This window comes from Capricornis sumatraensis, chromosome X, assembly GCF_032405125.1.
Source record: "Capricornis sumatraensis isolate serow.1 chromosome X, serow.2, whole genome shotgun sequence".
In the NCBI taxonomy this organism is placed as follows: Eukaryota; Metazoa; Chordata; class Mammalia; order Artiodactyla; family Bovidae; genus Capricornis; species Capricornis sumatraensis.
In genome coordinates this window covers 73,301,128-73,328,274 of record NC_091092.1, presented here as the reverse complement: position 1 = coordinate 73,328,274, position 27,147 = coordinate 73,301,128, and the positions used below count along the sequence as shown (strand labels likewise).

At 37.1% G+C, this 27,147-nt stretch overlaps 1 protein-coding gene across 1 annotated transcript in view; it reads right to left on the bottom strand.

The window, feature by feature from the left end:
• LOC138071759 (fibronectin type III domain containing protein 3C1-like) overlaps positions 1-26,877 on the bottom strand; it is a 55,930-nt gene extending 29,053 nt beyond the window's left edge. The window contains exons 1-21 of the mRNA XM_068963193.1: positions 26,797-26,877; positions 24,681-24,800; positions 24,302-24,377; positions 20,381-20,457; positions 13,773-14,064; positions 12,339-13,193; positions 11,772-11,824; positions 11,292-11,434; positions 9,506-9,565; positions 9,019-9,157; positions 8,432-8,485; positions 8,205-8,326; positions 7,946-8,120; positions 7,125-7,211; positions 6,761-6,899; positions 6,092-6,160; positions 5,568-5,686; positions 5,274-5,379; positions 2,002-2,108; positions 1,684-1,797; positions 536-685 (exon numbers count right to left, since the gene is read on the bottom strand). Of these exons, the coding sequence (XP_068819294.1) occupies positions 536-685; positions 1,684-1,797; positions 2,002-2,108; positions 5,274-5,379; positions 5,568-5,686; positions 6,092-6,160; positions 6,761-6,899; positions 7,125-7,211; positions 7,946-8,120; positions 8,205-8,326; positions 8,432-8,485; positions 9,019-9,157; positions 9,506-9,565; positions 11,292-11,434; positions 11,772-11,824; positions 12,339-13,193; positions 13,773-14,064; positions 20,381-20,457; positions 24,302-24,377; positions 24,681-24,800; positions 26,797-26,877 (3,138 nt within the window). The remainder of the gene's footprint in view (positions 1-535; positions 686-1,683; positions 1,798-2,001; positions 2,109-5,273; positions 5,380-5,567; positions 5,687-6,091; positions 6,161-6,760; positions 6,900-7,124; positions 7,212-7,945; positions 8,121-8,204; positions 8,327-8,431; positions 8,486-9,018; positions 9,158-9,505; positions 9,566-11,291; positions 11,435-11,771; positions 11,825-12,338; positions 13,194-13,772; positions 14,065-20,380; positions 20,458-24,301; positions 24,378-24,680; positions 24,801-26,796) is intronic.
• Between the last annotated feature and the right edge of the window lie 270 nt (positions 26,878-27,147).

Below are 27,147 nucleotides of genomic sequence, written 5' to 3'. Positions count from 1 at the left end.
ACATACTTGGGGTGGCAGTAGACTTGTTTGGTATGGTTTGTGCAGTTTTTCCTAATTAACGATAATTATCACTTTGGGTGCTTTTATAATATACAGATTAGTAGATCTCTGGATTAAAAAATTTCATTCAGTAGGTCTGAGTGGAGGTTCAGAATTCAGTGTTTTATAAAAGCATTTCAAGTGAGTTCAGGGAAATTTGGGAAATATAGAACTGAAGAGAAAATAATGTCGGATCAAGTTGGAATAGAAAGTAGGTGCCATCATGTTGATGTTTGAAAGAAAACAACAAAATTATGTAAAGCAATTATCCTTCAATTAAAAAATAAATAAATTTAAAAAGAGAAAGTAGGTACCAGATTATGTGAGGCTTTAAAAGCAAGGTAAAGGAACCAAGAATGTTGTTGCTGGATATGATGAATATTTAAGATTTGGAAGTCTATGACTCCCTCTGGTCTTTACACTGGAAATGGTATATTATGAATGTGAATAGCATAGATTAATACTTTGCTTACATTGGAAGAACTGTTAGGATTACCTGAACTCTGCAAAAATACATAGTGGCAGGAATGAGACCTTTAACTTCATAGCTCAAACAAGGGCCAGTGTAAATCAAATGCATTGAATCTTCAGTTTGTCCCCACTCTAGTCTGTAATCAGTGATTTCTGCAACATTACATACAGGAATCTAGAAAATGCAACAAAAACAAAAAATTTAGCTCTTTCTATAAAGAGTCACTATACTCAATACTATGGAAAGTAACAATATGATCCTTTCAGTGTCAAAGCCTATAATCTATTAAATGGAATGAAATATAGACAAGTACAGAAATAAACATAATGTTGAACACTATAATTAACATTAAATGGCTCAAATAAAATTAAGAGGAATGATTGGATAATCCAACATACTAGTGGGATCAAACACAAAGCCCAGTACTGTCTGGCTTTTATACAGGGGTGTGAACAGATCAATCACTTATTATTATTTTAAAAAAAATTTTTATTGTAATACAGTTGATTTATAATGTTTCATTTCAGGTATACAGTAAAGTGATTCATATCTCTCTATATTTTTACATTCTCTTTCATTATAGGTAATCATTTATTATTATCAGACTAAAGGTTTTTTGTTAATGCTAAAAATTTTCTGCTAGAATTTGGGAAAAAGGGAAGAAAAAAATCAAAGATACCTAGGGGGCTTGATAACTAGGCCAATTCTTTTTGAGTTTGATTAGTTTGAAGGGGAAGATATTCAAATGGATGTATATTAAAAAAAATCTTCATTACTTCACAGTCACATTTCTTACGTGTCATACTGTGGGTATATGCAAAAAGACTACCAGAGGTTTCCCAATGAAACTTTAAAAAAACTATAAATATATTTAATTTTACTATCTCTTATTTTAGTTTAAAAAATTCAATTGGTTGCATATTGATTGTCTCTTTCGTTTTCTAAATTTATTATCCTTCAAAAATATAAGATTTGGAAAGCAGGATTACCATAGCCTTAGCCTTTCTAATAGCACTAGCAACAGGTCTTAGGTGTGTTCTAAAACCATGGTCCAAGATTTATGGAACCCTAATCTAGACTCTGAATCCTTAGGGAGTTATAGACTTTAAAAGCAATTTCTAAACCAATTATTGTGCTTTTATATCACCAAAATTAATAAACTGATAACGTACTTCCCAACTAACAACAACACAGGTTGGACTCTTGCAGGTTAGCACAGGTATACCACATTGAGTAGGAGGGCTTGGGACTGGAGCAGTTTCACATGTCACCGAATGAGATCCAGACTACAAATAAACACAAACAAACAAATAAGCAGACATATAAATGATTGTGCAGGTATGTTTACTCCCCACCTTGATAAGAAGTAGAAGCATGTATTCATCCAAAGTGAAATGAACTACAAATAGTTAGCTGAACAATTTAGTTTCCCCAGATTTATTTGTTGCTTTTAACCAGAAACTGAATTCTCTAGGAATGAATTTACTCACTGTGCCTCTCACTTCTGAGCCAGAGTGCCCTTGTGCATCATCTTGGTTACCATTTGCCTTTTTGATATTTGTAAGTGCTTCAGAGTTTCCTTTTGTAGGAGAATTGTCTGTAAAAATATACAATTTTTTAAATTTTTCTTTTTTAATGGATGAAAAACTACAATTTTGTGTTGATTTCTGCCACACAACAATGCAAATCAGTCATAATTATATGTTTTTCAGTTGCCAAGTCATGTCCAACTCTTCACGACCCCATGGACTGCAGCATGACAGGCTTCAGCATAATTATGCATGTACATATATATATATATACACACACACACACACACACACACACACACACACACACACACACACACACATGTATGCCTTTCTACTCTCTCCCCTCTCTCCTTTCCCCTCATTCCATCTCTCTGCGTCATCACAGAGTGCCAGACTGGGCTCCCTGTGTTATTTAGCAACTTCTTACTATCTGAAAAATATACAAAATTAGCTTAAAAATTGCAAATTTTAAGGATGGTACTTAAAAACACAATATAATTTAAGAAGATATGTTAAACATATAACAGTTACTTTATGCTAAAGTAACAAAAAGTTCAAATTATGCCAATTTGTGTTAGTTAACTTTTAATTCCCAGATATTTAAATTTATTCTGATCTTAATTACCAAGAAATAACTTTCTAGACATTATTTGATTTTACACTAAAAGAAAACCATTTATTCTGTTTTAATAGATTTAATATTGAGTTGGCCAAAATGCTCATTTATTTTCTGTAAGATGGCTCAAGTAGGGCTTCAGTTCAGTTCAGTTCAGTTCAGTCGCTCAGTTGTGTCCGACTCTTTGTGACCCCATGAATCGCAGTATGCCAGGCCTCCCTGTCCATCACCAACTCCCGGAGTTCACTCAAACTCATGTCCATCGAGTCGGTGATGTCATCCAGCCATCTTATCCTCTGTCGTCCCCTTCTCCTCCTGCCCCCAATCCCTCCCAGCATCAGAATCTTTTCAAATGAGTCAGCTCTTCGCATGAGGTGACCAAAGTACTGGAGTTTCAGCTTCAGCATCATTCCTTCCAAAGAACACCCAGGACTGATCTTTAGAATGGACTGGTTGGATCTCCTTGCAGTCCAAGGGACTCTCAGGAGTCTTCTCCAACACCACAGTTCAAAAGCATCAATTCCTCGGCACTCAGCTTTCTTCACAGTCCAACTCTCACATCCATACATGACCACAGGAAAAACCATAGCCTTGACTAGACGGACCTTTGTTGAGAAAGTAATGTCTCTGCTTTTCAATATGTTATCTAGGTTGGTCATAACTTTCCTTCCAAGGAGTAAGCGTCTTTTAATTTCATCGCTGCAATCACCATCTGCAGTGATTTTGGAGACCCCCAAAATAAAGTCTGACACTGTTTCCACTGTTTCCCCATCTATTTGCCATGAAGTGATGGGACCAGATGCCATGATCTTCGTTTTCTGAATGTTGAGCTTTCAGCCAACTTTTTCACTCTCCTCTTTCACTTTCATCAAGAGGCTTTTTAGTTCCTCTTCACTTTCTGCCATAAGGGTGGTGTCATCTGCACATCTGAGGTTATTGATATTTATCCTGGCAATCTTGATTCCAGCTTGTGCTTCTTCCAGTCCAGCGTTTCTCATGATGTACTCTGCATATAAGTTAAATAAGCAGGGTGACAATATACAACCTTGATGTACTCCTTTTCTTATTTGGAACCAGGCTGTTCCACGTCCAGTTCTAACTGTTGCTTCCTGACCTGCATATAGGTTTCTCAAGAGGCAGGTCAGGTGGTCTGGTATTCCCATCTCTTTCAGAATTTTGCACATTTTATTGTGATCCACATAGTCAAAGGCTTTGGCATAGTCAATAAAGCAGAAATAGATGTTTTCTGGAACTCTCTTGCTCTTTCGATGATCCAGCAGATGTTGGCAATTTGATCTCTGGTTCTTCTGCCTTTTCTAAAACCAGCTTCAACAAGAGCTTAGTTGCCTTTAATTTCATTGAAAACAATTTTGTAAGCTTGTATTGTAACAACTACCATGTCAGCATGCATTTAAAAAGATTTACTGAAATTGGTGAGTTTTTGTAGCTATTTTAATGTTGAAGATGGAAGAAAAAAGCAACGTTTCAGCACGTTATGATTTATTATTTCAAAAAAGGTAAAAACACCAAAAAAGATTTGTGAAGTATATGGAGAAGATGCTGTGGCTGATTGAACACATCAAAAGTGGTTTGTGAAGTTTCTTATTTGAGATTTCTTCCTCAATGATGCTCCATAGTTGGTAGATCAGCTGGAGTTGATAAGGATCGAATTGAAACATTAATTGAGAACAATCAACGTTATACCTTGTGGTATATAGCTGACATACTCCAAATATCCAAATGAAGTTTTGAAAATCATTCACACTAGCTTGGTTATGTTAATCGCTTTGATGTTTGGGGTCCACAAAAGTTAAGCGAAAAAAACCTTGATCATAATTCCTCACGTGATTCTGTATTTAAACATAGTGAAAACATTCTGTTTTAAAAACAGATTGTGATGGGTGATGAAAAGTGGATACTGTACAATAACGTGGAATGGAAGAGATCATGAGGTAAGTGAAATGAACCACCATCAACCACATCAAAGGCGTCTTCATCCAAAGAAGGTGATGTTGCGTACATGGTGGGATTGGAAGGGAGTCCTGTATTATGAGCTCCTCTGGCAAGCCAAACGATTAATTCCTATAAGTACTGCTCCCAATTAGACCAACTAAAAGCCACACTTGATGAAAAGCACTGGAATTAATAAACAGAAAACATATAATCTTCCATCAGTATAACACAAGACTACATGTTTTTTGATGACCAGGCAAAAACAGTTACAGCTTGTCTGGGAAGTCCTAATTCATCTGCTATATTTACCAGATATTTCACCTTCAGATTTCCATTTATTTCAGTGTTTATAAAATTCTCTTAATGAAAAAATCTTCAATTCCTTGGAATACTGTAAAAGACACCTGGAACAGTCTTTTGCTCAAAAAGAAAGTTTTGGAAGATGGAGTTATGAAGTTGCCTGAACAATGGCAGAAGGCAGTAGAAGAAAACGGTGAACATGTTGTTCAATTAAGTTATTGGTAAAAATGAAAAAATGTGTCTTTAATTTTTACTTAAAACCAAAGAAACTTTTTGGCCAACTGAATATATCAATATAAAAATCAGAAGTTATAAAACAGGAAATTTAAGTCAGCAATTCAAATCACAGAAGAAGCCTTACTGCATTGGATGTTGGTTTCTTTGGACTGCACTTTACCATTCAAGGGTGGAGGACGGCAAGATGCAGGAGAAAGATTAGGTGTCTGAACAGTCAATATATCTGAAGGCTAAGAAAAATATAAAGATTTTAAAATTAAAAAATAAAATAAAATAAAATAAAATGTTAAAAAAAAACAAAAAAAACAAAGTACCTTATGGCTACTGAATTCAAGTTTAGTTTTGTAAAACGTTTAGTAATATTATACAATTCATTTCAATACTCAATCTAAAAACTTTTCTTTCTCTCTTTTCTCACCTGGCTATGGCCTATAGGTGAAGTGCAAAAGACTCTTAATTTATATGTAGTACCAGGTTGCAGGTGATTGTATAGAAATTCCCTTGTGGTTCCTTTGTAGATTATGTTCCAGAAATTCACTGAAGGGATAGAAGTAAATTTGTCCAATTATTATAGGTAGCTTATACATCTTATCTCATGTATATACCATTTTGGAAGTTAACTACTGTCCAATCACCTATTTACAGTAATTAATTATATTCCCCATAGAATTAACCATAAAATCATACTAGATTAGTTAGTAAATATGATTTGTTATCAAAAACTGGAGAAATCCAAGTAAGTTCTGGGGTTTAGTTAATAGTATTATACCAGTGGCAATTTCCTGGCTTTGATAATTGCTCTATGATATTGCACTAAGATATTAATATTAGAAGAAGCTAAGTGAAGGTTGCACATGGGAACTCTCTATACTATTTTTTGCAGCTTCTAGGAAAGTCGAAAATTATTTCAGAATGAAACGTTAAAAAATCATGATGCCTTACCATCCAAATTCTCCCTAACTTCTAAACTGTAACTTGAAATGTTTGTCCCACCATTATCTTCGGGTGGTTCTGAAAAAGAGAAATAAAACTAAAATTATTCTTAAGTAAACTTAAAAGTCTTTCATTGCAATGTTATCTCATAAATTAAGATTTTTCATGGAAGAAAAATACAAACATCAAACTTAACAGGATATTAATATTCAGATATTAATAAAGATCATAAGAACATAATCAAATTACATTGTTAGAATGTTACTTTAGTAACATTTTAAAGTTATTTGCAAGAGACTGAAATGCTAATTGTATGTACCTTAAAGTGGATTTTTCCAGTTTAGAGGCAAAATAATTTGTATAATATCCTGTCAAGTTGATATTTACCATCAGCGTGTCCTAATTACTGCGTCTATATTAGATATAATCTTACTTGTAATAACCATAATTTTAAAGGCTCATATAAAGTTCAGTAATTTGTTCATATATGAATTAATGAGATAGCAATAGAGAACTAGAAAAAAGAACATAGTTTATAATGGAACATTTATATGGTAAAATATTTAACATACAAATGATTAAGAGACTACTTTGTAAAGCTGAGGGCAATTAGAGGAAGATTTTTTTCTCAATAGTTAATATTTAGAGTAAGTTTTAAAATAGAAAAACATTACTTACCCCATCCAATTTTTACTCTATGTGCATGGATCTTTCCCTTTATATATGGTTTTTTAGGGGATCCAGGCTTATCTGGACAGGTAGCATATTTTACTTCTCTACTAGGGTTGCTTATTCCTTCTGTATTGCACGCAAAGATCTGCTTGAGTAAAAGAGAATACTTTGGTTGACGATTGGAAATAAACGTGTGATTTGAAAATGTGCAGTTTGCAAATAACACTGTAAAGCAAGTTACTTGAAAATTTCTGAGAACTAAATACAAAAAGGTTTCATTTCAACCCCCAAAGACACTCATTTTTATCTTTAGTGAAGTGTATACTTTTATATTAAAATATGATACAAGTTATAAATTATATCCACATACCCTGAACTTGTATGTAGTACTTCTCTGAAGGTTTCTTATAGTGCATGAAAGATCTTCTCCGTTGTATTGAGGTTTAAAACCCAACCCCTGGAAATGAAAGACAATGGATTGAGGAATGAGACAGGCCTGGGTTCAAGTTCCAACTTCAACTTATTTTGCATCTGGGTGGTCCTGACAAAGCCCCTTAGACTCTGAAATTCAGTTTCTCTGTATTAAAAAAATAGACATAATTTCTACTTTAAAGGGCTCCTTTTTTCAGGATGTAACGAGATAATGCATATGAAGGCACTTAACGTATTACACAAAAATCTAATTAGTTATTTTATTTAAAATGTGGTAAAATATACATAACATAAAAGTTACAGTTGCTTTTTAAGTTGACTAGTCTATTCAGTATAGACTTGAAAGTTCGGAACGGAATGAAACAATTTGCCCTCCACCCACATCAAAGATTCAGGGAGATGAGGAAATGGCTTGCCCTGGTGAAGTATGTAGGAGAGCTGTGTGACCATGCAAGTTTGTCCAGGATAAGTGCAAAGTTGAAGAACTAACACTTCTCTGAGTCTCTGTTTTGTTGTTATGGCTGTTGCTGCTTCTAACTTATTTGTAGGAACTTGGGTACCTTAAGATCTTCCTGTATAGGCTTGCTTAACCTTGGCTCTGCACTGGTCCCATCCAGAACACTGAGACTCAGGAATCATGTACTTTGATCAAAGTAAGTTAATTAAATTAATAAAATCTTATTTTTTTCAGAGTAAAATGCATATAAAATATACCTAAGACTGAAGTTGAAGATTAAAGGATATGAAAGAAAAACTTACCAATCCTGCTTCCTCCATTTCTAGTACATAAGTAAGACTGTCATTTGGATTTGTGTTAGTTGGGGCACACCATTCTAGTGACAAATTACAGATTCCCGCTTCTTTCAGCTTAGGGGGTGAAGGTGTTGGAGGCATAGTTCCTGATGTGTGGAAGACTGCTATTTCACTGAAATCACTGAAAAGTAAATGAAGATGGAAAAATTAGTTTCAAGTTCTTATTGAAGTATAGACTTTTAAATATTGTAGTAGTTCAATGTACCTCAAGCCGAACTTATTTTTTGCAGCTAATCTGAATGAATATTTTGTAGAAGCACTCAGTTTAAGGATCTTGTGCTGTTTCATGGTACCTATATAGCAAGTTTTGAAGTCTTCACCTTCGCCCTTAATGATATACATAAAATATTAGAACATTATAAAATATTTCAAATAAAAATCATAATATTAATAATTTATGAATAAGTGCTTTAAAAAAGTAAAACTGCTTACCTCATCCCATTCCAAAAGGAAGCTGTTTATTTTGGAATCATTACCATTGGAACCCTAAAAATATCAGAAAGATAAAATTATGATGAGCTATTTTTACACAGTATACCCACCCACCCACAGACACGTATACATGACTAAAGTAAAAGAAATCACTGCAAAAGTAATCTGTTTGCATTTTATTTTTGAAGTAATTCAGATATTAAAATTAAAATGTACTTTTTACAGTCTATAGGACATGCCAAATTTTATGTTTTATTGTGCTTCCTAAATTTTATGCAAGGAAGAAAGTTAGTACTCAAAGTAAATTGAGAGGAAGACTTATTGGTAGCCACAATTACAAATGTATTTAGGTTATAGAAATTGACATTTCAACTTTCATTAGTTATTGAAATTCTGATTGACATTTATCATTTACTTGATGCTCTATATAGACAGAAAGAGAAAGATGATTATGGAGATGGAAAAGTGCTAGGGAAATAGGTCAGATGAAGCATGCAAAATTTCATATTTAACATTCAAGACAAAGTAGAAAGAATGTTTTTAAATTAAAAAACATTTTGAGGTAGTTTTGGCAATAAAAATCTTACTTTCCACTGTAAATTCAGGCTGCTCTTGGATCGGTTAATCAGTTTGGGTGCAAGTGGAGGGTCTGGTTTGCAACCTGGAGTTGTGAAGCTAACCACTTTAGACACAGTTCTGTGTGCTGAGCCTCTTACAGCTGTAATTCTAAAAATGTAATGACAATTGTTGTAAGCATTCAAATATTTATCCTAACATATGTACTAAATTGCATACTTGAGTTTCCAGATACATTTCTTAGGAGCTAATTATAAAAATTTTTCCAATTGAACAAAGCTATGTCCTTGCAAAGAAACCACCCTCTTACCTGTTTTAAATGAAAGACAGTGAACTAATGCTGGATTTGTAGGGGCTTGTTTTGAAACTTGAATGAAAGACCACTCTGTTAGCAAGTAGCAAGGCTGACTATAGGAATCATAGGTAGTGAACTGATACAGACTCAGGAGTGGGACTGGCTATATGATGGAGGGAGATTGTGTAGGGTGGAGTGCTTACCTTACAAAATACACCATGAATGGCTGTATATCAAGTAGAGTAAATGTAAATTCATCACCGCTGTGGAGATAACCTTTGATTATAACAGATTTCACACACATTTAAAAGCTAAGTAACAATCTTTATCTTATATATTCAACTGATAATGAAGCACAATTCTCCTTGAAGTTTAGATAATTTTAACAGATCTTATAAGAATGCAGAATATGTGATATTAATAATTCAAAATTCTTTATTTGCATGCCAAGTTAATATATCTCTAGAAAGTGGAATTTTATTTTATTGCTACAGCTTCTTCACACTGTAATAATACAGATTTGTCTTTAGCTTATTTTAAATTGTGTTCACATGAAAAGCCTCAAAGACACCATGCATCATGCAATTTATTTGTTCACACAGAGCAGTCTTTTCGGGGTGGCCACCTATCTGCTACAGTGGATAGAGTGGCTGTGCTCCTATAGCTACATCTTCCTGAGCAAATACTCATAAGAACTTTGGTGTACTCTACCACCTCAAGGAGCTTCCTGAGCTTCTAAACCCTGAAATAGCCTCTGAAAAGAGCTAAAAGATTATTACTTCTAAGCAAAGACCTATGCTTCTAAGTGAAGGTCTCTCAAGGTTGTAGGGTGATAAGAGGAATAGACAAAGTATATTTTGATAAAAACAATGACTTTTGTGGAATACATAATATCAGAAAAAGACTTATGTAAATTCATGCAAAACAATTTTATACATAGCTTTTCATCACATTTTACATCTTTTCATCACTCTACTCAATATAGAAGATTGTGTATTATAATTTTTAAATTAAAATTTCTAGTTGTTAATTATAAAAGAAATAAAACTTTACATAATTACATTTGAATTTTCACTTTGAGTCTCTGAATAAAGATGACAAATTCTAGCAAATAAAATTTAAGATGTTTATGATTTTTAAAGTGCTATAAGACAGCTCGAGATCTCTGACTTATGTCTTGCCTAGTTGTTTAGTAGGCAGAAGAACTTCTCTTTCTTTCCTGTGTAGGATTTCCTTTTCATTGTGCCTCTCTCATCTTGTTCTCTTTCAGACTTCATGTCCCTATCCAGTTGAGAAGGTGTTGGAAGTGTTTGGTTATGCTCCATTGTATCCTCCATTGTATTCTCTCTAGTACTGGTTCTGTCTTCTAAGCACTTTCCTAAACTCGTTCTCCTGTTATCATGTGCTGAGTGCTCAGTTGCTCAGTCATATCTGACTCTTTGTGACCCCATGAACTGTAGCCCATCAGACTCCTCTGTCTAAGGGATTTCCCAGGCGAGAAGACTGGAGTGGGTTGCCATTTCCTTCTCCTTATGCTACCATAGTTCCACATTATAATGAGCGCCTGTAATGAAATTCCCGGGAAAGCTCGAGTCTTATATTTCCATTGCAATGCAAATTCCTCCCTTGTGTACACAAAGGCCTACCATCATGCTTCCTTAAGTGAAAGAAGAGAAGGGAGAATTAGAGGAACTCTTTTCTTCCCCAAGTCTAAACTTGTCATATAAGACATCTGTAAACTGAAGAGAATGGAGCAGTTGATACCTGATTCCCTTCAGCTCTAAAATACCTATGATTCAACAAATTTTGTGAACTGACCCGGCAACCTACCACCACTTATAAAACTATTTCTGTAGAAAATTACACCCAAAGCTTGAAAAAAAAACCTGCAGAAAAATCTGTAGTACTTAGCTTAGGTATAAGCTAAGGTTTAGAGAGCATATTTGAATTGAATTATGAGAAACGAGAGATGATTAAAAAGAGACTTACGTATATACATTTATATATTCTCCATTTTTACCACTGTTAGATATTGCTAATTCAAATGTTACAGGGGATTTAGTATGATTGCATTTCTCAGAACCATGTGTCTTCCATGAAATAACAGCAGAGCTTGTCTGAATATCGGAAACCTAAAACAAATAACAAGAATTCAAGTAGGATACTTAAAAATTATAATTTGTAATTTATGGTGTAATCTTTCCATAAACCTTGTTTGATGCTAAGTATATCATTCTTTTCATATTAGGTGCTTAAATACTGTGACTAAACAATGAGCTATTAATATTATCTTTAACAATGCCACACTGGATCTTTATGTACTTAACAGCTAAAGAAGATTATGAAATTATATCCAGGTAAAGGCTTCAAATTAAAATTGTGCCAGGGAAGAATATCAGTGAATTTTCATGTTTTACAGTGACAAAGCAAATGAAAATAAATACTTAAATAGTCTCTTTAGTTACTTACTACAGGTTTCTCAATGCTGAAACAGCAAGACTTTCCACGTTCTGTTCTGCATTCTAAAAGTAGAAAAACAACCCCCCAAAAATATTACATTGGCAAAAACAAGATAAAGGTAGATGCCCATTACCTAACTACAAATATATCATCACCAAGAGATCTACTAACACCTATTAGCAATCTACATTAAAAGTTTTAAAAAAAGAAAGCAGTCTAAAACGTATGCAATTAAATAAACTCTAACAAAAGGTGAACTAAAGTTCTCAGTTTAAATAAAATCATGTGACCTTTTTAGGATGATAGAGTAATTTTCAATGTTTTACTGGCAAATAACTAGAAACAATTATGTGATATGTATATAAGATACCTGACATGTTTTGCATGAAGATGGTCATTTCTCCATAATTTAAAAAGGCAGCCTAATTGTGGTTTTATTAAGAATTGGGAAGTAAGGGTACAAAAAAGGCAACCGGAAATGGAAGCAGAAAATGGCCCTAGATATTTAAAATGCCCTGAGACTCCTAACATTAGGATGTCTCTTCACTGGCGACAGAACCAAAATCCTCACCTTACCTTTTTCTGCAGTATTTGATGATGGACTCTTGCTTCGTTTTCCACCTGGTTTCTGCTTGATGTCTTCGCTTCCTGGGTTGAAGCATTTGTTTCCATGACTAATTTCAACATGAGCACTAGCAGTGTTGGAAGTGCTGGTCGCATTGGCTATATTGAGAGCAACATCAGTGGCAGAAGTACTTGGAGCACTTTCAGAGATGGGAGGATTGGGAGCACTGTCAGGAATGGAAGAGCTTGGAGTACTGTCAATAGGTGGTGGTGTGGGAGTGCTGTCAGAGGTGGAAGTCTTGGAGGCATAATTAGTGCTGGAAGGGCTCTGAACATTATTTTCACTAGTGGAAGGGTGCAGATCAGTGTCTGTGGTGGAAATATTAGAAGTATGGTCAATGGAAGAATTCAAGGGAGTATTGTCAGTAATATAAGTGCTTGGAGGGTGGTCAACAGTGTCAGTACTGGGAGTATTGTCAGCAGTGTAAATGTTCAGAGCATTGTTCACAGTGCAGGTACTCAAGGTGTCTTTGGTAGTATAAGTGCATGGAACATTGTCTACAGTGTAAGTGCTGGAAGTATTGTCCACAGTGTAGGTGCTTGAAGTATTGTCCACAGTGTAGGTGCTTGAAGTATTGTCAACAGTGCAGGTGCTTGGAGCATAGTCCACAGTGTAAGTGCTCAGAGTACCAGGAATATTGGAAAAATCATTAGCTTGGTTCAAAAGCAGTGAGGTGTTGGTAATCATACAGCTATTTTTGTGTCCATCAATCTGGCTTTCTTGCATTTCTTTCTTCATATGTTCTTCCATTTCACCAGCCCTTTCATCAAGTTGGTTATAATTTGCTCTCCCATGGGAATAGGTTTCTAAAAGAATAATGAATACTGCTTAATAATTACAATAATTACATATCTCAAAATCTTTTAAATCTTTTTCAAACCACCAAAAGCACTCATAAACCATGCTTTACTTAAAAAAAGTCTACTTTGCTTTAATACAGATGTTAATGTGTGTATTTATTATGTACTGAAGTATACAGAAAGAAAACATGAGCAAATACAGATAGTATTTTCCTAGGGAGTAACTCTACTTCCAAATTTTAAGGTTTTAAGATGATTATAATGTGTCTTTTATAATACCACTGTATGCCATTAATAATGAAAACATTCCTTTATGATTTGTCAATATGATTCTATAGACCCAGTCAGTAAAATAAATATCATAAATTACATGCTAAGTCAAAGTACAAAAAATTTATAGAAAATTCTTTTTATGGACATTTTGCATAAGACATAAACCAATGCCTCTTATTATCCATCATAATATATATGCATGAAATGCAATTTATTGAAATATGTCTTCTACTTTAAAAATTTTAATAGTTGCCCACAGCTGTTAGTTTTAACAAACTAAAAAATCTCCTGTTTAAGAATATTATATACTACCATGCTGCTCATGATATATAAATGCTGCTGGTGGTGGTGGCAGTGGTGGTGGTGGTGGCAATGGTGGTGGTGGCAGCAGTGGTGGTGGTGGCAGTTGCTGCGGCACAGGCTCTTGAATGTAAGGTGGCAGAAATTCCCCTTGAGATGTGGGATATATCAGTTGAGTGGCTTGTGGATACATAAAAGTTGGTGCTATGAGGTCTGATACTTGTGCAGGAGCAGACGTGGTCATGTAGTAGTCGATTGTCTGAGGCACAATGATAATTTTTCGAATCCCATTCTCTTCCACCACCTAAGATGGAAAACAGAGTCATAAACATATTAGAATCCATAAAAATCAGAATTTTCCTACTATGTTTTAGATTTTTATTCTATGCTCTAAAACCATAAAGGATCAAACACCAATAATGAAGTAAAACTATGTCAAGCGGGAGGCAACATATTCCTTCCTTTTCCGTACATTTTTTAAAAATGTAACTTTTGACAATAGATAATATATTGTCATGGTTCAAAACCATAATGTATTAAAAATACATGAAAAGTTTCCCTCCTAAACCTTATTTCCCTCCAGTAGATTACTACTGTTCTTGGTTTCTTATGAAAACTTCCAGAATTTCTTTATGCCTAACAAGCAAATAAGGATACAGATTCTTGCTTTTCCTCCTTAAATTACATACAAGTAGCATTATTTGCACATTCTGTAGTTTGTTTTTTACACATAGAAATATAACTTGAAGATCTTTCTATATCATACATAGGGCTTCCCCCTCCCCTTTTTTTTTTTTTTTTTTTTTTGCATTGCTGCTTATTTGCTTAGTGCTCCATTATCTCGTTAGATGGATATACTTCAACAGTCCTCCAATGACAGGCTTGTGGGTTGTTTCCAGCCTTTTGTGATTACAAACAGTATTATAACAAATAATTCTTTTATTTGCTATTTATTTGTTACATTTTACATTTTATTTGTTACATTTATTATTCCACATTTATAAAAATACATCTTTGGATAAATTCCACAATGTAGAACTGCTGGATGAAAGGGTACATACATTTATATTTTTTTTAGACATTGCCTAAATAGATAATTCCATTTAGAATTAAACCATATTATATTGACTTTTGGGCTTCCCTGTTAGCTCCGCTGGTAAAGAATCTGCCTGCAATGCAGGAGACCCCCAGTTCGATTCCTGGGTAAGGAAGTTCCCCTGGAGAAGGGATAGGCTAACCACTCCAGTCAGTATTCTTGGGCTTCCCTGGTGGCTCAGATGGTAAAGAATCCACCTGCAATGTGGGAAACCTGACTTCGATCCCTGGGTTGGGAGGATCCCCTGGAGGAGGGCATGGCAACCCACTCCAGTATTCCTGCCTGGAGAATCCCCATGGACAGAGGAGCCTGCAAAGCTATAGTCCATGGGGTTGCAAAGAGTCGGACATGACTGAGTGACTAAACACACATACACATATTGACTTTACTATGTTCTTGATCTCCACAGCCAAGCAATAGAAAAAGACATATTCTCAATTGTAAAATTTCTGAGGCCATGTAATATCCTATTAATCTCTATAGGAGCCAAAGCCCTCTGCCCATTTTAGGTACTTGATAAACATTTGAGGAAGTTTTAAAAAGTGCCCATTGTAGGCTGCCATCACAAAGTCTGCAAGCAATAAATGCTGGAGAGGGTGTGGAGAAAAGGGAACCCTCTTACACTGTTGGTGGGAATGAAAACTAGTACAGTCACTATGGAGAACAATGTGGAGATTTCTTAAAAAAAACTGGAAATAGAACTGCCGTACGACCCAGCAATCCCACTGCTGGGCATACACACTGAGGAAACCAGAACTGAAAGAGACACGTGTACCACAATGTTCATTGAAGCACTGTTTACAACAGCTAGGATATGGAAGCAACTTAGATGTTCATTGGCGGACTAATGGATAAGCAAGTTGTGGTACATATACACAATGGAGTATTACTCAGCTATAAAAAAGAATGCATTTGAGTCAGTTCTAATAAGGTGGATGAAACTGGAGCCTATTATACAGAGTGAAATAAGTCAGAAAGAAAAACACCAATACAGTATATTAAAGCATATATGTGGAATTAGACAGATGGCAATGACAACCCTATATGCAAGACAGCAAAAGAGACATAGATGTAAAGAACAGACTTTTGGACTCTGTGGGAAAAGGCAAGGGTGGGATGATATGAGAGAATGGAATTGAGAGGTATATTACCATATGTAAAATAGATGACCAGTGCAAGTTCAATGCATGAAGCAAGGTGCACAAAGCTGGTGCTCTGGGACAACCCAGAGGAATGGGGTAGGGAGGGAGGAGGGAGGGTGGTTCAGGATGGTGGGACACATGACATATACACCCATGGTTATTCATGTCAATGTATGGCAAAACCCACCACAATATTGTAAAGTAATTAGCCTCCATATAAAATAAATAAATGAATTAAAAAAAAAGTGCCCTTGTAGTCTGACAACTGACAATGAAATACTACTGAACTAAAAATACTAAGTAATTTTAGGGAATAATGCCCACAACTGTCAGAAGCCTTTACAGTAGCAATTGTAATAGATAATTAAGACTGGTTAAAATATATAGAAACAAACAAAAACAATGAAGTATTAATGAATATGAAGAGATCCAAATTTATTAGATGAATAAGGCATTATTTACAAGACAGTCTAGAAAGTGGTCATGGTCAGGAGTGGTGGCTGAGAGGAGCTACCACATGTCCAGGGTCAGGAGTGGCAGCCGAGAGGAGCTACCCCACATCCAGGGTCAGGAGCGGTGGCCGTGAGGAGATATCCAACGTCCAAGGTAAGGAGCAGTGGTTGTGCTTTGCTAGAGCAACTGTGAAGAGATACCCCATGTCCAAGGTAAGAGAAACCCAAGTAAGACTGTAGGCTCTGAGAGAGGGCTTCAGAGGGCAGATAGACTGAAACCACAGTCACAGACAACTAGCCAATCTGATCACATGGACCACAGCCTTGTCTAACTCAATGAAACTAAGCCATGCTGTGTAGGGTCACCGAAGACAGACGGGTCATGGTGGAGAGGTCTGACAGAATGTGGTCCACTGGAGAAGGGAATGGCAAACCACTTCAGTATTCTTGCCTTGAGAATCCCATAAACAGTATGAAAAGGCAAAAAGATAGGGCACTGAAAGATGAACTTCCCAGGTCGGTAGGTGCCCAATATGCTACTGAAGATCAGTGGAGAAATAACTCCAGAAAGAATGAAGGGATGGAGCCAAAGCAAAAACCACATCCAGCTGTGGATGTGACTGGTGATAGAAGCAAGGTCCGATGCTGTAAAGAGCAATATTGCATAGGAACCTGGAATGTCAGGTCCATGAATCAAGGCGAATTGGCAGTGGTCAAACAGGAGATGGCAAGAATGAACATCGGTATCCTAGGAATCAGCGAACTAAGATGGACTGGAATGGGTGAATTTAACTCAGATGACCATTATATCTACTACAGTGGGCAAGAATCCCTTAGAAGAAATGGAGTAGCCATCATAGTCAACAAAAGAGTCTGAAATGCAGTACTTCGATGCAATCTCAAAAACGACAGAATGATCTCTGTTAGTTGCTAAGAGCAGCAAACCATTCAATATCACAGTAATCCAAGTCTATGATCTGACCAGTAACACTGAAGAAGCTGAAGTTGAACAGTTCTGTGAAGACCTACAAGACCTTTTAGAACTAACACCCAAAAAAGATGTCTTTTTCATTATAGGGGACTGGAATGCAAAAGTAGGAAGTCAAGAAACACCTGGAGTAAAAGGCAAATTTGACTTTGGAGTACAGAATGAAGCAGGGCAAAGGCTAATCGAGTTCTGCCAAGAGAACACACTGGTCATAGCAAACACCCTCTTCCAAGAACACAAGAGAAGACTCTACACATGGACATCACCAGATGGCCAACACTGAAATCAGATTGATTATATTCTTTGCCACCAAAGATGGAGATGCTCTATACAGTCAGCAAAAACAAGACTAGGAACTGATTGTGGCTCAGATCTGCTGCTGCTGCTAAGTCACTTCAGTCGTGTCCGACTCTGTGTGACCCCATAGACGACAGCCCACCAGGCTCCCCCGTCCCTGGGATTCTCCAGGCAAGAACACTGGAGTGGGTTGCCATTTCCTTCTCTAATGCATGAAAGTGAAAAGTGAAAGGGAAGTTGCTCAGTCGTGTCTGACTGTTAGCAACCCCATGGACTGCAGCCCACCAGGCTCCTCCATCCATGGGATTTGCCAGGCAAGAGTACTTGAGTGCGGTGCCATTGCCTTCTCCAGTGGCTCAGATCATGAACTGCTTATTACCAAATTCAGACATAAATTGAAGAAAGTTGGGAAAACCACTATATCATTCAGGTATGACCTAAATCAAATGCCTTTTGATTATACAGTGGAAGTGAGAAATAGATTTAAGGGACTAGATCTGATAGACAGAATGCCTGATGAACTATGGACAGAGGTTCATGACATTGTACAGGAGACTGGGATCAAGACCATCCCCAAGAAGAAAAAAATGCAAAAAAGCAAAATGGCTGTCTGAGGAGGCCTTACAATAGCTGTGAGAAGAAGAGAAGTTAAAAACAAAGGAGAAAAGGAAAGCTATATCCATTTGAATCCAGAGTTCCAAAGAATAGCAAGGAGAGATAAGAAAGCCTTCCTCAGTGACCAGTGCAAAGAAATAGAATGGGAAAGACTAGAGATCTCTTCAAGAAAATTAGAGATACCAAGGGAATATTTCATGCAAAGATGGGCTCAGTAAAGGACAGAAATGGTAGGGACCTAACAGAAGCAGAAGATATTGAGAAGAGATGGCAAGAATATACAGAAAACTGTACAAGAAAGATCTTCATGGCCCAGATAATCATGATGGTGTGATCACACACCTAGAGCCAGACATCCTAGAATATGAAGTCAAGTGGGCGTTAGGAAGCATCACTACGAACAAAGCTAGTGGAGGTGATGGAATTCCAGTGGAGCTATTTCAAATCCTAAAAGATGATGCTGTGAAAGTTCTGCACTCAAAATGTCAGCAAATTTGGAAAACTCAGCAGTGGCCACAGGACTGGAAAAGGTCAGTTTTCATTCTAATCCCAAAGAAAGGCAATGCCAAAGAATGCTCAGACTACCACACAATTGCATTCATCTCGCATGCTAGCAAAGTAATGCTTAAAATTCTCCAAGCGAGGCTTCAGAAATACATGAACGGTGAACTTCCAGATGTTCAAGCTGGTTTTAGAAAAGGCAGAGGAACCAGAGGTCAAATTGCCAACATCTGCTGGATCATGGAATAAGCAAGAGAGTTCCAGAAAAACATCTATTTCTGCTTTATTGACTATGCAAAAGCCTTTGACTGTATGGATTCTAATAAACTCTGGAAAATTCTGGAAGAGATGGGAATACCAGACCCCCTGACCTGCCTCCTGAGAAACCTGTATGCAGGTCAGGAAGCAACAGTTAGAACTGGATATGGAACAACAGACTGGTTCCAAATAGGAAAAGGAATACGTTAAGGCTGTATATTTTCACCCTGCTTATTTAACTTATATGTAGAGTACATCATGTGAAATGTTGGCCTGGAGGAAGGTCAAGCTGGAATCAAGATTGCTGGGAGAAATATCAATAACCTTAGATATGCAGATGACACCACCCTTATGGCAGAAAGTGAAGAAGAAATAAAGAGCCTCTTGATAAAAGTGAAAGAAGAGAGTGAAAAAGTTGGCTAAATGCTCAATATTCAGAAAACTAAGATCATGGCCTCTGGTCCCATCACTTCATGGCAAATAGACTGGGAAACAGTGGAAACAGTGTCAGACTTTATTTTGGGGGGCTCCAAAATCACTGCAGATGGTGGTTGCATCCATAAAAGCTTACTCCTTGGAAGGAAGTTTATGATGAACCTAAACAACATATAAAAAGCAGAGACATTTCTTTACCAACAAAGGTCCGTCTAGTCAAGGCTATGCTTTTTCCAGTGGTCATGTATGGATGTGAGTGTTGGACTATAAAGAAAGCTTAGTGCAGAATAATTGATGCTTTTGAACTGTGGTGTTGGAGAACACTCTTGAGAGTCCCTTGGACTGCAAGGAGGTCCAATCTGTCCATCCTAAAGGAGATCAGTCCCTGGTGTTCATTGGAAGGAATGATTTTGAAGCTGAAACTCCAATAGTTTGGCCACCTGATGCAAAGAGCTGACTCACTTGAAAAGACCCTGATGCTGGGAAAGATTGAGGGCCGAAGTAGAAGGGGATGACAGAGGATGAGATGGTTGGGTGGCATCTCTGACTCACAGGACTTGAGTTTGGGTAAACTCTGGGAGTTGGTGATGGATAAGAAGGCCTGGAGTGCTGTAGTTCATGGGGTCACAAAGAGTCAGACATGACTGAGCAAGTGAACTGAACTGAGCTAGGGAGGTTTGGTTAAACATCACTGCAATTGCTTTTTAGCATTCATGATAACAATAAATTGAATAAATAAATGGTATTCTAGAATTTCTCTTATCATACAGTAATGTACAAAGAACTGTTAAATGATGGCCTAGTGCTAAATACCAAAGAAAGCTACAGTAGTATACCTGAGACATGTAACCAGGAGGAAGATATATTGGTGGCAAAGTACCACTTGGTGACATCAAAGGTACATCAGCAGGTCCTAAAAGAGAATTATTATTAATAAAATTTTAAATAAATTAAAAAAAAATCCATTTAACTTTGCACAGTGGAAACTAGTTCCAAGTGTTAACAAGTCAGCCATTTTGAAAGTGTATTTTGTTTACTTACATAGGAGACTAGGTAGGAATGCAGATAAATCAATACAAATTCATCACTATGATGAAAAATAACCAAGGCACATAATGGGGATTGGGTGAAATTTATATCATAAAAATTTTGTCCAAATACACAGCTAGTGTGTTTACTTCCAGTATAATTGATTTTGCACTTTTCAGGTGGTGCCAGTGGTAAAGAATCTGCCTGCCAATGTAGGAGACACAGGAGACATGGGTTTGATCCCTGGGTTGGGAAGATCCCATGGAGGAGGCCATGGCAATCCACTCCAGTATTCTTGCCTGGAGAAACCCATGGACGGAAGAGCCTGGTGGGTTACAGTCCATAGGGTCGCAAAGAGTCGGACATGACTGAAGTGACTTAGCACATACACATAATTGTCTTTTACTTACCCATTTTACTCACCTATCATAGTTGTATGTTGAATAATAGAAGTTTTACTCTGTATCATAAAATATATTTTATAGTGATATTATATAAAAAACTTAAATCAATTTTAACATGAAGGCTTTTAACTAATATTAGCAAAGTGAAATAATTTGGGAGGAACAACATAACATAAAGGACCCAATGCTACTCATGTGATGCCTTATATTTATACTAGGTATTCTTACTATCTTAAAGACACACTACATAGGAAATAAAAATACAACACAGAATAGAGGCATTTATATGTCATCATTCTTTTGTTTATCTGAAATTATTATAATTAGTGTTTAGTTGTAAAAGTATATGTGGCTTTTTTTCAAGGCCTAGAATGGTAATTAGCTGTTAATAAGGGGGAAAATAATAAAGATGAGTTTATGGTAAACTGTATATAGCAGCCATATGGAACCCAATGCTAAATGATGTTTCAAAGCATTTTGAGACATAGCTCAAAATCACCTTCAGATGCAAAATAATTGGCATAAAAACAGAAACAATCACTGCACTTTGAAATAATTAGTGGTAAATCTTTTTAAAAAGTTATTATTATTACTTATTTATTTATTTTATCTGTGCTGGGTCTTTGTTGCTGTGCAGGCTTTTCTCTAGTTATAGCAAGCAAGGACTACTCTCTAATTGAGGTGTGTGGGCTTCTCATTGTGATTGCTTCTCTTGAGCACAAGGTCTAGGGTGTGCAGACTTCAGTAGTTGCAGCACACGAGCTCTAGAGCACAGGTTCAGTAGTTGTGGTGCATGGGCTTAGTTGCCCTGTGGCATGTGGGATCCTCTGGGGCCAGGGATCGAATCTGTCTCCAGCATTGGCAGGCAGCCTCATTACCACTGAGCCACCAGGGAATCCCCAGTAATAAATCTTAAATGAAGTAAATATTTATTAACTTTGTACTACTACTGAAATAATTCTGTATGCTGCACACTTGCTATATACACATGTATATAGATATCAAACTTTTAATAGTTATATATAAATAATTTCCCCATTTTTATACATTTTTCTATCTTAAATGTTTAGTGTAGTGCTGGAATGGGCTTCCTAGGTGGCTCAGTGGTGAACAATCTGCCTGTAATGCAGGAGTCGCAGAAGCAGGTTCGATCCCTGGTTAGGGAAGATCCCCTGGAAGAGGGTATGGCAACTCACTCCAGTACTCTTGCCTGGAGAATCTCATGGACAGAGGAGCCTGGTGGGCTACAATCCATAAGGTCACAAAGAGTCGGACATGACTGAAGCGACTTAGCTTAGTGCTGGAATAAGCTAGGCATTAATGAAATACTTGTTGAATGTATGAATGAATAAGTTGTCTGAAGCACTCACCAGTCTTCTATCAGAGGATAGTCTAAAACTATCAGTGGTTGTTCAATTCAGTTCAATCACTGAGTCATGTCCGACTCTTTGCGACCCCATGAATCACAGCACGCCAGGCCTCCCTGTCCATCACCAACTCCCGGAGTTCACTCAAACTCATGTCCATCGAGTAGGTGATGCCATCCAGCCATCTCATCCTCTGCCATCTGCTTCTCCTCCTGTCCCCAATCCCTCCCAGCATCAGAGTCTTTTCCAATGAGTCAACTCTTCGCATGAGGTGGCCAAAGTATTGCAGTTTCAGCTTCAGCATCAGTCTTCCAAAGAACACCCAGGACTGATCTCCTTTAAGATGGACTAGTTGGATCTCCTTGCAGTCCAAGGGACTCTCAAGAGTCTTCTCCAACACCACAGTTCAAAAGCATCAATTATTCTGCACTAAGCTTTCTTCATAGTCCAACTCTCACATCCATACATGACCACTGGAAAAACCATAGCCTTGACTAGACGGACCTTTTTTGGCAAAGTAATATCTCTGCTTTTCAACATTCTATCTAGGTTGGTCATAACTTTTCTTCCAAGGAGTAGATGTCTTTTAATTTCATGGCTGCAATCACCATCTGCAGTGATTTTCAGTTCAGTTCAGTTCAGTTGCTCGGTTGCGTCTGACTCTTTGCGACCCCATGGATCACAGCACGCCAGGCCTCTCTGTCCATCTCCAACTCCCGGAGTTCACTCAGACTCACGTCCATCGAGTCAGTGATGCCATTCAGCCATCTCATCCTCTGTCATCCCTTTCTTCTCCTGCCCCCAATCCCTCCCAGCATCAGAGTCTTTTCCAAAGAATCAACTCTTTGCATGAGGTGGCCAAAGTACTGGAGTTTCAGCTTTAGCATCATTCCTTCCAAAGAAATACCAGGGCTGATCTCAGTGATTTTGGAGCCCCCCAAAATAAAGTCTGACACTGTTTCCACAGTTTCCCCATCTATTTCCCATGAAGTGATGGGACCAGATGCCATGATCTTAGTTTTCTGAATGTTGAGCTTTAAGCCAACTTTTTCATCAAGAGGCTTTTTAGTTCCTCTTCACTTTCTGTCATAAGGGTGGTGTCATCTTCATACCTGACGTTATTGATATTTCTCCCAGCAATCTTGATTCCAACTTGTGACAATATACAACCCTGATGTACTCCTTTTCCTATTTGGAACCAGTCTGTTGTTCCATGTCCAGTTCTAACTGTTGCTTCCTGACCTGCATACAGGTTTCTCAAGAGGCAGGTCAGGGGGTCTGGTATTCCCATCTCTTTCAGAATTTTCTACAGTTTATTGTGGTTCATACAGTCAAAGGCTTTGAATAGTTCCAAAATCTGGACCTTTTCAAATGGAATTCTTCAATTAATTGTTAATTTTTATAAATACTTTACATGAAGGTTTGTAGTAACACTAGCAAGATGAGTCCTGGTTGTTCTGTTGATATTATGCTCCTATGAGGAGATCCAGCCAGTCCATTCTGAAGGAGATTAGCCCTGGGATTTCTTTGGAGGGAATGATGCTGAAGCTGAAACTCCAGTACTTTGGCCACCTCATGCGAAGAGTTGACTCATTGGAAAAGACTCTGATGCTGGGAGGGATTGGGGGCTGGAGGAGAAGGGGATGACAGAGGATGAGATGGCTGGATGGCATCACTGACTCAATGGACGTGAGTCTTAGTGAACTCCGGGAGTTGGTGATGGACAGGGAGGCCCACTGTGCTGTGATTCATGGGGTCGCAAAGAGTTGGACATGTCTGAGCTACTGAACTGAACTGAACTGAACTGAACTGATGAGGAGTATATAAACTTAAGAGCACTCAATATGGCTCAAGCGAAAAAGGATATTAGGGAATTAGATTACTAGTAAAATCATCTCACACCAATATTTAAATTCACCTCTATTTGATATCAAACAACATATGTACTTTTACTGACCTTGAATATTTTGAATGCTCCCATCATTGGACTTGATGGTGAGGATCTCCCCAGGGTTAACGTGCACCAATATAATCTAGAAACAAACCATTCTTTAATGGCATATTTTCTATTAATCTATGAAAAAATCATTATTATCTTTTTGAAAAAATATTCAAAATCACTAATTGGGGTCGAAAATGCTCAAGGAGTAGAGTACAACTAGGCACTATGTAAGAGCAGGTCCTCCCTCACCCAAGTAAAACTTAATATAATAGGATAATAAGAAATAGGTATATTGAGATGGAGGAACCAAATTCCACCCCTCAAAAAAAATCTGCAAAAAAAATAAAAAAAAAACAGAAAACTAAACTTATCTGAAGGAAAAATTCAGACATACTTGTTGTACCCAGTATTGAGGACAAGAAGGCCATCTGGTATATCTCTTGGGATGAGTCATCATTTGTGAATAATTAGTAGTACACTGTGTTCCAACAGTGGTATCCAGGTAACTCTCCATCTAGTAAAAAAGTAATTTTAATTTTAATAAGGTCATTTTTATACTGGCTGCTTTTGATATGGTGATGTCAAAATGATAAGCTAGAAGTACAATATTTGCTCATTTTTTTTAAGCTCTGAAGAAAAACAGAGACCTTTTCACATTCAGTTCAGTTCAGTTCAGTCGCTCAGTCATGTCCAACTCTCTGCGACACCATGGACCGCAGCACGCCAGGCTGCCCTGTCCATCACCAACCCCCAGAGTTTACTCAAACTCATGTTCGTCGGGTCAGTGATCCAACCATCTTATCCTCTGTCGTCCCTTTCTCCTCCCGCCTTTAATCTTTCCCGGCATCAAGGTCTTTTCCAGTGAGTCAGTCCTTCCCATCACGTGGCCAAAGTCAGGTAGTCTGGTATTCCCATCTCTTGAAGAATTTTCCACTGTTTATTGTGATCCACACAAAGGCTTTGGCATAGTCAATAAAGCAGAAATAGAAATCTTTCTGGAGCTCTCTTGCTTTTTTGATCCAGTGGATTTTGGCAATTTGATCTCTGGTTCCTCTGGCTTTTCTAAAACCAGCTTGAACATCAGGAAGTTCACAGTTCACGTATTTCTGAAGCCTGGATTGGAGAATTTTGAGCATTACTTTGCTAGTGTGTGAGATGAGTGAATTTGTGCGGTAGTTTGCGCATTCTTTGGCATTGCCTTTCTTTGGAATTGGAATGAAAACTGACCTTTTTCAGTCTTGTGGCTAGTGCTGAGTCTTCCAAATTTGCTGACATATTGAGTCAGCACTTTCACAGCATCATCTTTTAGGATTTGAAATAGCTCAACTGGAATTCCATCATCTCCACTAGCTTTGTTCATAGTGATGCTTCCTAAGGCCCACTTGACTTCACATTCCAGGATGTCTGGCTCTAGGTGAGTGATCACACCATTGTGATTATCTGGGTTGTGAAGATCTTTCTTGTACAGTTCTGTATATTCTTGCCATCTCTTCTCATATCTTCTGCTTCTGCTAGGTCCGTAGTATTTCTGTCCTTTATTGTGCCCATCTTTGCATGAAATGTTCCCTTGGTATCCCTAATTTTCTTGAAGAGATCTCTAGTCTTTCCCATTCTATTGTTTTCCTTTATTTCTTTGCACTGGTCACTAAGGAGGGCTTTCTTATCTCTCCTTGCTATTCTTTGGAACTCTGCATTCAAATGGGTATAGCTTTCCTTTTCTCCTTTGCTTTTCACTTCTCTGCTTTTCACAGCTACTTGTAAGGCCTCCTCAGATAGCCATTTTGCTTTTTTACATTTCTTCTTCTTGGGGATGGTCTTGATCCCTGTCTCCTGTACAATGTCATGAACCTCTGTCCATAGTTCATCAGGCACTCTGTCTATCAGATCTAGGCCCTTAAATCTATTTCTCACTTCCACTGTATAATCAAAAGGGATTTGATTTAGGTCATACCTGAATGGTGTAGTGGTTTTCCCTACTTTCTTAAATTTAAGTCTGAAATTAGATTACATATGTAGATAAGACTTTTCTTCAATAGATTATCTTAAATGGGTAAATGCTAAATCTAAATCACACCCTCTTTCTTTCTGGAGACCAAGTCTGTGGGTAGATGTCATTGTTGCTCAAAATGATACTTTTAAATATTAGCAAGTTGAACTTACAGGTATGAATGAGTATGAATGAAATTGAATCTACTTTAGAGTCATATTTAAAATCATTCAACAGAATAAACTCTGGGCCGTATAACTTTGAGACACATTGCCAGGACTTCTGAGCCAGCCAGTGGAGGCTACAAAGGAATCTAAATCCACCCAAAAGGAGGTTAAATATCACTCAAGCAGTTTTAAGAAGAAGATAAGTAGATGTTGATAAAAAGACTAAAAGCTTACAAGATAAGTGACCAATCATTAAAAGTGACACAGTTCTTCTAAATAAAAGCTAATACTGAATTCAATAAAAATTTGAACAGTTTTAATGAAAAAAAAAAAAAAAAAAGCAAAACTACCCTTACCTGATGTATAGGATCTCCGCTGATCAGTGGAGTTAAAAGAGGCATTTCAGTAAGAGTAGATGCAAGCCCATGTTCAGTCATGTCTAAAAAGTTTGGCTTTCACAAAAAGTGATATTTCTAAAAAGGGAGTGAAAACTTAGATTAATCAAATTAAATCACAGTGATTTTATTTTATTTTTTAATATAAATTTATTTATTTTAATTGGAGGTTAATTACTTTACAATATTGTATTGGTTTTGCCATACATCAACAAGAATCCACCACAGGTATACACGTGTTCCCCATCCTGAACCCCCCTCTCTCCTTCCTCCCCGTACCATCCCTCTGGGTTGTCTCAGTGCACCAGCCCC